The sequence below is a fragment of the Delphinapterus leucas genome, chromosome 8 (assembly GCF_059928025.1).
Source record: "Delphinapterus leucas isolate spDelLeu-1000000601 "Yukka" chromosome 8, BTC_Dleu_Yukka2, whole genome shotgun sequence".
NCBI lineage: Eukaryota > Metazoa > Chordata > Mammalia > Artiodactyla > Monodontidae > Delphinapterus > Delphinapterus leucas.
The window spans coordinates 33,256,605-33,268,473 of record NC_143136.1 but is presented as its reverse complement, the minus strand read 5'-3'; the positions used below and the strand labels follow the sequence as shown (position 1 = coordinate 33,268,473).

Sequence of the window (11,869 nt, the reverse complement as noted above, 5' to 3'; positions counted from 1 at the left end):
CTAATAAAGTAGTAAAGGGAAAACAGGTCATAGCCTGAGAAGTGAGTATGTGGGCTACGGGCCCACCTTAAAAAATTTTTTTTGTCTTGATAAGGAGCCTCTAAGGTTATTTTAGAACTAGTGTTACTGAGTTCTTGCCCATAGTATAAGAACCTGTTTTCTCCACTAGACAAAAATACGAATGGCTGGTCCAGTTTTGTCTCAGATAATGATCGTGAGGATAAAATAAGGCCCTTTGAAAACTATGGCACTTAAACTTTTAGGCAGCAGCATCTTTCCAAGGTATCAGGGAACTGTGAAGTAGCTGATTAAAATAAATTCTTGATTACTTGAGATACAGGAGATATAGCAGTAGCATTTGGTAACGGGACTTCACAGATACGATCTAAAACCGCATTCAAACCAGCAATTTTAATCTTTCTGAGATTTGGCTCTTTGTAGAGCTTAAAAAAAAAAAAAGACGAGGCGTAAAATGCCAGTAAGATTAATTAAATTTCTTTTCCTTTGAGCCCTGTCCAAACGTTGACGGAATTAGGACAGAACACAAAGATCAAGAAAAAAAAGCCAGAAAGAGACGCACGTACACGGACTGTGCCAGTCAATATTGAGGTAAGGAAGTGAGTTTTGGGGGAAAGACCTCAGACTTCCCTGGGGACCGCTTTGCTTCGGGACAATTCCCTTTGGCAATATTCCAGAATCTGAGTCCCCAGGGCTCCCCCCAGTGGGAAGGGGAAGATGCGCATGGCCAGGCGCGCGCGTACGCGTGTACACTCACGTGTACACTCACACACGCGCGCGCGCACCCTACACATACACTCAGCCTGCTTCCTCCGCTCCTCCTCCCCCCGGGGGGCGGGTCTCTTTCTCTTTAAAGAGCAGAAGGTCTCCTCGCAAACCCAGGCTCTCTAAGGCCCCGGGGGCCCGGGGCCCGAGCTGCTTGCAGCCAATGGGCGCGGTGGAGCGGCTCGAGCGCGGCTGACGCTGCACCAATGGGCGCTCGCGGGGGGCGGGGGCAGTGGAGGAGACACTATTGTTGATGAGGAGGAGAGGCAGCGGCGGCGGCGGCTGCACCACCTCGTTGCTGCCGGTCGCGGCCCGGGCGCCCCCCGCACCCCGGACTCCGGCTTCGTCACCCGGTCGCGGGGGCCTTCCATCCGGTCTCGAGAATCCTCCCCTTGCAACCCAACAACAACAAAACCCCACGTCTCGCCCAGTCACCGGGGAGGGGGGGGACCATGTCCCAGCGGGTGAGGCGCAATGGGTCCCCCACGCCGGCCGGCTCCCTCGGGGGCGGTGCGGTCGCCACGGCCGGGGGATCCGGGAGCCGCCTGCAGCCCATGAGGGCGACGGTTCCGTTCCAGCTGAAGCAGCAGCAGCAGCAACATGGCAGCCCCACGCGGAGCAACGGCGGCGGCGGCGGCAACAACGGCGGCTGCTGTGGTGGCGCCTCAGGCCCCTCGGGCGGCGGCGGCAGCAGCGGGGCCCCGCGCACTGCCTCGCGCAGCACAAGCCCCACGCGGGGCGGCGGGAGTGCGGCCGCGCGCACCAGCCCCACGGTGGCCACGCAGACGAGCACGTCCTCGACGTCCACGCGAGGCACCAGCCCCACGCGCGGCGCCGCGCCCGGGGCCCGCGGGAGCCCCCCACGGCCGCAGCCCCCGCCGGCGCTGCTGGGCACCGTGTCGTCGCCTTCTTCGTCGCCCACCCACCTGTGGACAGGCGAGGTGAGCGCAGCCCCACCCGCAGCCCGCGTCCGGCACCGGAGGAGGTCCCCGGAGCAGAGCCGAAGCTCCCCGGAGAGGAGGAGCCCGAGCGCCCCTCTTTGCAAAGCAGGTACGTGCTGGGGGCCGCGCGAAGAGGGGAAGGCGACGGCGGGAAGGGGTCCCGGGCGCGCGCCGCTACCGCGCAGGGACTGCGGCGCTGCCGCGGAGCCGGGGTGGCCGGGGGGCGGGGCCGGGGCGGGGCCCGGGAGGTGCGGCCCAGCCTTGTCCGGGCCATCCCCGCGCCCCCTGCGCCGCTCCCTCCTCGGCCGTCTCGTTCATGTCTCAGTCGGCCCTACGTTGGTGCCCGTCCCTGGAGGTGCAGCCGCTAACATTGTGCTTGGCCTGATGTGTTAATGATAAACCTGGGTTTCTGGCCGCCCGCTGGTTACTGCTTACCCTCCCTTGGGGGTGAGGCTGAGTGGTTTGTCACTTCAGTGACATGGTTAATGTTAGTATAGCACATATCTGCTGCTAAGTATTTCTCTTTCACAGAACAGTTTCAGATTTGGGGGATTTGAGTGCACTAGCATAGCAGGTTTGGTTGGGGTCCCTGAACAGACATGAGGCTCGGAGCATGTTAGCATTTACTAAGATTTGCTAAGTGGGTAGCAAGAAGTGAGAAGTAAGTTAAGCAAGATTCCTTTGGGGGTTTTATGGGCTTTGTATGAGGCTCTGGTGTATGTCTGTTACACTGATTTTGTGTTTAGGATGAAAACCATTTTTTTTTTTAAAAACAAGATCCAAGATTTGTCTCCTTGTTATTACTTTAGGAACCTAAAAAGTGTTTTTCTCTAGACTTGGGAGTTTGGGGAAAGTCCTGAATGGAGCTCTTGGGTTCCTTGGGAGTCATTCATAAAGAGGAACTCAAAAGAGGACTTCATATTGTGGAAATGGAAAGAGAAAAAATTTATCATCTGATTGCCTTCGTGTTAGAATCCACTGAAAAGAGAAATGGGTGGTTTTTAGCTTACGTATCAGTACTGCCAACGTATACCTTTGTCTTTCACTGTCTCGGGAATTTCTGTTAGAATCTTTAGGCAGAATGGCTGGATATTTCAGGAAACTTAGTACAGTACTTCCTAACGAAATAGAACAGATGAAGTGGTTTCAAGAGTTCATTCAAAAAATGCAGGGAGTGGGATGAGTCTTTTCTACTGTTTATTTTATCAAAGATTTTAGACAATGGATATTTTCTGGGGAGAGAATTGCCCTGAAGAATGATCAATAGTGTTTTCTGACTAGAAAAAGAATGCTGTTTTAAACCTTCTGAAAATGCAAAATGCTTTTTTTAAACTTTGTTAAAAGAACCCCCTGTTCCTCAAATAATAGCTATTGCTTACTGAGCTCCTCCTTATGGTGGATGATTTACCTACAGGATCTCATTTTAACTCTCACAGGTTTTGAGAGGTGAAGTAACAAGTGGTGGAGTGGATGTTAGGTACTCCAAAACCATGTCTTTTACATTATATCAAGGAGGTAGCTTGATGTGTAAGATAGAACCTGGGAAATACATAACATACCAAAGTGACATATGTGTTTAGGTTTTGAAGCAACTCTTAGAGGTATCTGGTGGACATAATTGCTTCAGTTTGCCTTCAACCTTCTGGAGCTGACATTGTGTGGCAGGTGGAAGGGAAGGAGAGCTGCTTAAGTGGGCAGTTAAGATGGAGGAAGGAGGTGGTGACCCCAGTCTGATAACAGAATCTGGCTACCCTCTCAACTATTTGACCTTTAAAGAAGCAGCAACCTGATGAAAGCTGGGTTAAGTATTAGCAGTGTGTGGAGGAAGGTGCTCTTTTCTTCTCAGCGCTAGAAGGGCTTTATTTGCTGGGATCTCGGGCTCCTCCTGTGCCCACTCTTGATGTTTTCCAAAGCTTCTTTCCCTCAGATCTGTCATTCCATAGAGTATTCATGCTGTAAAATTGATCCTTCTCATTAGCCCTCTCACTCCCCCCACCAAAAAAACCCCAGAAAAATAAAACCTCTTTTTTCTCCAGTGCAGCACTCTCACCTAGGTGTGAAAAGGGATACTGCCTGTTACTAAGTTATATTGAAGTGAATGTCTGATCACTTCCTTCCCAGGAATGTGTTTTTGTTTCACTCTAGTGAACTCCCATGCAGAGTGGGACAAATGTTTTCTGATTTTGTCTTCATAGCACAAGCTAGACCATTTGCTGTTTTTCTCAGACTCAATCTGGAAGAAAAGGAGAATCTTTTTAATTATGAGACTCCTTTTTAAACATTAAAAAACATTTTTTTCTTATTTTTTAATTGAAGTACAGTTGATTTACAAAGTTTCAGGTGTAGAGCAGAGACTCCCTTTTTTAAATTTAAAACATTTTAAAAAATATTTATATTAAGTATTTATTTTTGGCTGCGTTGGGTCTTCATTGCTGCTCTCAGGCTTTCTCTAGTTGCAGCGAGCAGGGGCTACTCTTTGTTGCTGTGCGCGGGCTTCTCATTGTGGTGGATTCTCTTGTTGCAGAGCATGGGCTCTAGGCATGCGGGCTTCCGTAGTTGTGGCTCGCGGGCTCAGTAGTTGTGGCTCGCAGGCTCTAGAGCGCAGGCTCAGTAGTTGTGGTGCATGGGCTGAGTTGCTCCTTGGTATGTGGGATCTTCCCGGACCAGGGCTCGAACCTGTGTCCCCTGTATTGGCAGGAGGATTCTTAATCACTGCGCCACCAGGGAAGCTCTGAGACTCCCTTTTTGATTGAAGGAGATTACTGCCAGTTTGCAGCCTCAATGAAATGTAGACATGCTTATTGGTAGAGAGCAAGGGCCTACCTTATGAAGTAAACCTCATGTAACTCAGATTCCAGGGTCCATCTGGATCAGGTTGTCAGCTTCTAGATGTCTATAGGATGAATTGGATGCCCTAATCTTTGTTAGGAATCCAGTCTGAAAGTCCCCTATTTGAAGATCACAGGATCTTTGGGGGGGTGTCCCTATTCAGTCAGCTCCCTACCCAGCTGCTTTATTTCCCTGGGGTTACAGCTAATCATTAGCTAATAGAGAACTTCCTTTACTTGATTTATTACTTTTGGAAGTAGTTTCAAGCCCAGTGAAAATAAGTGGTGTTTAGAAATGTTAGTAAATAGAATAAAAGGTGGAGGAGGGCAATACATTTTATCTTCTATGTGCTGGGTGCTTTACGTATGTTATATATTAAAATAGGATTATCGTCCCATTTTGTAAAAGAGCACAGGGAGCCTGCCTAAGATTACATAGGTGGTAAACGACAGAGGGAGGGAGACGCAAGAGGGAAGAGATATGGGAACATTTGTATATGTATAACTGATTCACTTTGTTATAAAGCAGAAACTAACACACCATTGTAAAGCAATTATACTCCAATAAAGATGTTAAAAAAAAAACCCCAGAGTATTCAATATAAGTTAATCCAAGCACCCATTCCTGACACGTATCTTAAACTTCCCACCTTCAGTGCCTGCCATCTCCACGGGAAGTGGTTTGTCATTAGGAACTGAGATATGCTTAGAAAAGGTAACTAGGCAACGGTGTTAACTGTAGATAAAATGGTGAAGAAGACAAAGTTTTTATGCCTTCCCTCCTTTTACCTGACTTTGTCTTACTCTATACAGTGTCAAATAGATATATTACAAATAGGTGGCATAAAGAGGATAGGAGTATAGGCTTTGGGTAGACATTCTGGGTTTTAATACCGTGTTCCACCACTTAGAAGCCATGTGATGTGGGGAAGCGATTAACTTTCTAACCCTTAACTTTCTCATTTGTAAGGTGATAATGATATTTACTGCATATGGTGCTAAGGATAAAATGAAAGAAAATTGAGAAATACTCAGCACAGTACCTCAGTATAAAAGTTAGCTATTGTGTATCATACTAGTTTTGCTTCTAGTTTTAGTGGATGTAACATAAATTGCCAGTGTAGGCTTAGTTTTCATGGTCATATGAAATTTCGAGTTGCAAAGAACATCCAGAACTGTTTCTCAGCGTGTGGTCTGTGCCTTATCTGTACCAGATTCACTCAGGGTCTTTGTTAAAAATCCAAGTTCCCAGACCCTACTCCAGACCTTGAATGTACCCCCCCCACACACACCCCGTTGATTTTGCTGAACTCTAAATTTGAAAAACAGTCACTAGAAGCACTGAAGGGAAATAGTTTGAAAACTCCTCATTAGAGAAAAGGGCATTAGTACAGTGTGTATAAAAGTTATTTTTGTAGTGTGGCTGGCTGATAGGTAGATAGCAAGTTGTGTTTTTGCTAATTTCCCCCTTACTTTGATGTATTATGTTGTGTATGAATTTGGTTGTTTATTGAGGTGGGGGTGTGGCAAGAGCAGCAACAAGAGATGGATTTCTCTGGACTAATAATCAGGAAGTAGTATAACACCTTCAAATTTGCAGCATCTTAGACTTCTGCTTTCTAGTACTTTGTGAAGTACACAACTTTAAGAATTAGGTGTTTCTCTAACATTTGAAGGATTGCTGGTAACTTCACACATTCAGGGGAATCCTTTTGGTTTATAGTATTTGTATTTTACAAACACTGAAGTTGAGGCAAGTAGAAACTTACTATTAATTCAGCATCTTGGCTAGTAGAGTTTGTATTGAATTAAGTTCAATTCTGTAAGCTTTGATTGAAGAATGTAAAAGAGAGAACTCCAGAGACTCACAAACCAGCCATGTAAGATAGGTTCATAAGTATATAATATGAGTACTTTGGGCTCATAGAGAAGTGAGTAATTCTGTGGGGAGTGGGTGTAGAAGTTCTGTCAGAGGAGATGGCTTTTGCTTTGGGTTGGAAAGAGAGGAACAGAACTTTACAGCTGGATCATAGAAGTGTGAAAATATACATATCATATTCAGTCCTGTGTCTTAAAATGTAGAGTATAGGATGTTGGGGAGAAAAGAGAGCAAAGCAGTCAAGAAAGAGAATAGAAAGGTAAGTTTTCAGAATGGCCTTGAATAGAATATATGAATGTATCCCATGGATAATACCTCTGGAGCCAGATTGTCGGAGTTCAAATCTTGGCATTACTGCTTACTTAGTAGTAGCTATTTAACTTTAGGCAAATTCACTTCACCTGTAAAATGGGGATGCTGGCTAATAGTACAGCTGACCCTTGAACAAAGCAGGTTTGAATTGCCCTGGTCCACTTATATGTGGATTTTTAAAAAATAAATAGTACTACAATATATATGATCCAAAGTTGGTTGAATCTGCACATGCAGAACTGTGGGACCAGATGGCTGAATCTAAAGTTATATGCGGATTTTCTACTATGCAGAGAGTCGGTGGCCTTAAAAACCTCGTTGTTCAAGGGTCAACTATTAATATTTTACAATAGAGGATTGTTAGAAAGATAAAACCTTTGTAATCTCTTTGTGGGTGTAGGAAGGAATCTCTTGATATTAGCTATTTTCACATCATTTTTATCATCCTCATCATGCAAGGATTGAGATATTAAAAGTTAACTTGTTATATTAGTGGTATTTATATTCTTGGAATGCATAGTGTTGATAAATATTTAGAATGAATAGGCTATGAATTTGACATGGAGAAGACCGTAGGATAGTAACTCACAATGGCATTGAGCACATGAATTTAAGTGCTATGGCAGTGGGAATGGCAAGGATAAAAGAGATTGAGGAGACTTGGATTCAGTACAGTAGCCTGTTGGATGTAGGGACTGAGAAAGGAGGAGTTGAGGATAACAGTTGCTTATCTTAATTGAGATAAGCGACACAGTGAGGAATGCTGGTTTGGGAAGAGAACAGTGAGTCCAGTTCTGGACATACTTAGTTTGTGCTCTCAGGACATCCAGATAATTTTCTAAATTGTGGCAAATATAGTTTTAGAACTTGGGGATACAGATTGGAGGCAGAAAATTGGCACTCATTTATTTCGGCTCAGTAAACATTCGTTTAACCCATACTTTATGCTAAGCATTTGCACGTGGGCAGTACTTGAAATGACTAATCACTAGGATGGATAAGATGATAGGAGAATGCTGAGGATACAACTCTGGGAGAAAACAAGCATTTTAAGGGTAGAAAGAAAAGTCAATGAATAAGCCTGAGAATGTGGTGGTAGAATAGTGTTGAGAAAGCCAAAAGAAAGATTTGGATTTCAAGGAGGAGATGATAAAGATTTTCAGATTCTCTGAAGATAACAAGTATGCTGAGCCTGGAGAATAGACTTTGGAATTTGGCATTTCGGTCCCGTTGCTGACCTTTGAGTAGCATGTTGGATGCACAAATCAGATTAAAGTGGTGGGTGAGGAAGTAGAGGTAATGATTATAAATTACTTTTTTGTTTTTAAGATTTTTTTTTGATGTGGATCATTTTTAAAGTCTTTATTGAATTTGTTACAATACTGCTTCTGTTTTATGTTTTGGTTTTTTGGCACGAGGCATGTGGGATCTTAGCTCCCCGACCAGGGATTGAACCCACACCCCCCGCACTGGAAGGCGAAGTCTTAACCACTGGACCGCCAGGGAGGTCCCTAAATTACTCTTATGGAGTATAAATTACCCGTATGTCACTGTAAGGAAGGAATGTGACAAAACAGGATGAAGAATTGAGCTAAGTTCATTTGTTTATAGGATGGGGAGAACTTCAGCATGTTTTATAGGATTGGGGAAAGGATTCACAGGAGAATGAACGATTGCAGATTCAAGAGAAGGAAATAATAGATGGAGCAAGGTCATGGAAACTGTGAGAGGCAGTGGAATCCAGCACATGGTGTAGTCAGGAAATCTCAGAAATGACTAAGGTCACTTCTTTCTCTGAGGATGGAGAGGAGGTAAGGGTGGGTTAAGATAACTCAGCAATAGACAAGAGGGGAATTGAGAAAGTAAGCTACTTCCATCTCCAAACTACTTAAAGAAATAGCATGTTTGTCAAATACTGTATTTTAAAATTTAAATTCTATTTTTATCAAAGTACATGTATATAATTTAAAATGTCATATGGCACTAAACTTATAATCAAATAAAGTGTTTCCCTGCCACATCTCTCTCCACTCCCACTTTTTGCCTCCTAGAGACAGCCACTTTCACCTCTTAGTGGTTTCCTCTGGTGTTTACCTACATATTTCTAAATAACATACTGATACTGATTCAGGATTTCCTTTTTTAAAATTAATTAATTAATTAATTTTTGGCTGCGTTGAGTCTTCGTTGCTGTGTGTGGGCTTTCTCTAGTTGCAGTGAGCGGGGGCTACTCTTTGTTGCGGTGCACGGGTATAAATACCCTCAAAGTTTTCTCTTGCTTTCTGCATCGTCCTCAGAGCCCTTTTGGTCTTGAACTTTGTCTTTCATGTTAGAACCTTTCCTTAGTTTTCTGTTAATATTTAAATAAGACACAAAATTGCTGATTAGGTTTTCAGTCTGTCTGGGTCAGGCTGGTAGACTGGAGGATCTTAAGGTAGAACAAGGATGCTGGGTCTCTCAAATGTAGTTTTTTTCCCTTCTCTTGGGCCAGTTTCCCCTGGGTAGAGTCCTACAATATCAGGCCTGAGGATATGTCTTGTGCCCTTAAATACAGAGCCTGTCTAGTTAATCTCTCTCACGCAGTTTCTCCCAATCTTTTTGCTCTGGAGAAACCCTTGGAATAATTTCCGTTTCTCAGGGAACCCCTGCATTAGTGATCAGTAAGTTGAGATATGATAAAGTAATAGTGCTGTTCTGAGTACAGACTGATTTCTCTGTGGATCTTTTTATTTGGCCAATTTATACGCTTATTCATTTTGTATAGTTTTCACCTCTACCCTTCTTGGACAAAAACATAGTTAAGCTTAGCTTACCTTTCTTGAAATTAATTCCTTTTTGTAGATTTTCTTTTATAACTCATAAGGCAACCACAGTATGTTGTGATTAAATAATTGGCTTAAGCCAAACGGGATTTAAGTTTTCTAAAGGTAGGCTCAGTAGATTTAATTTAAATAAAGTTAGTAAAGTTATTTTTTTACAGTGTGAAAATTTATTGGCAAGGTTGTACAGTAAAGCTACTAAAGCCATAAGCCATTGTTTAAGAGTTTGAAAAATTTCCTTGAGTAAATTGCCATGTCTCAAATATAGGTTTAGCAGAATTATTGTGCACATATGTTGATTTCTTGACCTCATTTGTACTCTGTACATAAAAATTGATATTTAAGAAATTTATCTCTTTAAGGTAAAACGTGTTCTTGGGTTGTGTGTGTGTGTTTTCTGTACATATAGTCAGTTCTGAGTTGAACTTGAAATAAGCACACCCACATTTTGTTTTCAAATGAAATGAAACCGTTCTTTCCTAGCTCTTGATGTTTGTTAAACAAAAAGCTTGTTTATTCATATAAGAAGTTGAAAATGCAGCAAGTTATTCATTGCTTTCCTGTGAATGACAGGATACTTTTCTTTCCACAGAAGTCTGGGACTTGTATCAGGGCAGATCAGGAAATCTTAATTTGAGTTTATAATCGGACTGCATTTAGACTGGTACCACTTAGACATCTGCTTTCAAAACTTGGTTGAAACCTCTTTTCTGCTGTTGCCTCCTTTCCTGTCTGTTGTCCTTGTGAGTTACACGTTTTTATTCCTTCAGTATTATTTTAAATTTATTTATTTTATTTATTTTTGGCTGTGTTGGGTCTTCGTTGCTGTGGGCGGGCTTTGTCTAGTTGTGGTGAGTGAGGGCTACTCTTCATTGTGGTACACAGGCTTCTCATCGCGGTGGCTTCTCTTGTTGCGGAGCACGGGCTCTAGGCGCGTAGGCTTCAGTAAATGTGGCATGCGGGCTCAGTAGCTGTGGCTCGCGGGCTCTAGAGCACAGGCTCAGAGCTGTGGAGCACGGGCTTAGTTGCTCCACAGCATGTGGGATCTTCCCGGACCAGGGCTCGAACCCGTGTCCCCTGCATTGGCAGGCGGATTCTTAACCACTGTGCCACCAGGGAAGCCCCAGTATTATTTTAATAGGAAGTCTTTGCTACTGTTTCTTATAAAGCTAGCATGCAGTCAAGGTGAAATTATCTATAGTTTATTCCAAAATAAAAATCTATATAGCATTTTTAACTGACCTATGCTTCTTTATGAGCTAGTGTAAAGTTCTTTCGGAAGTAAATTTAAATTTTGGGGAGAGTTCTTGCCCCCAAGGAGCTGATTCTGGAATTGTATGCTTTACAGTTTACCTACCAGCATGTATTCCTCTTTCCTTCCTTCCCCTCTTTTCCTCCCCTTCCCCTGCCTCCCTTTCTTCCTGCCCTCCCTCCCTCTCTCCCTCTTTCTTTCTTTCTTTTCCTTCCTTCCTTCCTTCCTTTTTTTCTTTCTTCCCTTCCTCCCTTCCTCCTTTCTTTCTTTCTTTCCTTCTTTCTTTCTTTCTATGCAGGTAATATATGCACATGATAAAAATTATAAGTGGTAAAAGAAAATACAATATGCACTCTCCCCCTACTTGCCTTAAATTCATTCTTCTCAGAGAAATCCAGTTAGCTGTTTCTTTTGCATTATTCCACATTTATTCTATGTGCATACAAATGTGTGCACATGTGACTTTACATATAGGTATATTATGGACCATGTGTTATTTCCTCAGGCTTCTGTTTTGTTATTTAGATCATTTCCAGTCTTTTGCTGTTAAATGGTCCTGTGTTGAACATTCTTATTTATACTTCTTTGTGCATTTATAAATAAGCTTATCTGTAGGATAAATTCTTAGAAATGAATTTCTTGGTCAAAGATGTACATTTTTCTTTCTATTGTAAAATATATTTCAGGAGTTGATATCAGTTCAGACTTTAATTCCAAGATCCTGTTTCTTTTTCCCTGTCTTCTTTTGGATTATTTTTTATATTTCATTTTATCTCTACTATTAGTTGTCAGTTACACCTTTTTTCATTATACTCTTGGTGTTTGTGCTACAGCAGCGCTTTCCAAAAGAACTTCCTGCAGTGATGGAAATGTTCTGTATCTGTGTTATCTAATAGTTCATGTTAGAACCTTATATTAATATACTTCCATTTCCCACCTCCCATCTTTTGTGCTGTTGTCCACTATTTTGCTTTTCTGTTATAAATTCCGCAGTGCATTGTTATTCTTTTTACTTTAGATGGCTAATTATGTTTTAAAGCAATTAAGAATAACAT

The 11,869-nt window shown here is 42.9% G+C and overlaps 1 protein-coding gene across 5 annotated transcripts in view; it reads left to right on the top strand.

Annotated features, from left to right (window-relative positions):
* The first annotated feature begins 1,013 nt into the window (after positions 1-1,013).
* FAM117B (family with sequence similarity 117 member B) overlaps positions 1,014-11,869 on the top strand; it is a 91,784-nt gene continuing 80,928 nt past the window's right edge. For 4 of the 5 annotated variants that reach the window (XM_089915937.1, XM_089915938.1, XM_089915936.1 and 1 more), the window contains exon 1: positions 1,134-1,833. In XM_089915937.1, the coding sequence (XP_089772063.1) occupies positions 1,236-1,833 (598 nt within the window). In that variant the 5' untranslated portion in view covers positions 1,134-1,235. Of the gene's footprint in view, positions 1,834-11,869 lie in introns of all 5 variants that reach the window. The other variant, XM_022567439.2, reaches the window with a different exon arrangement.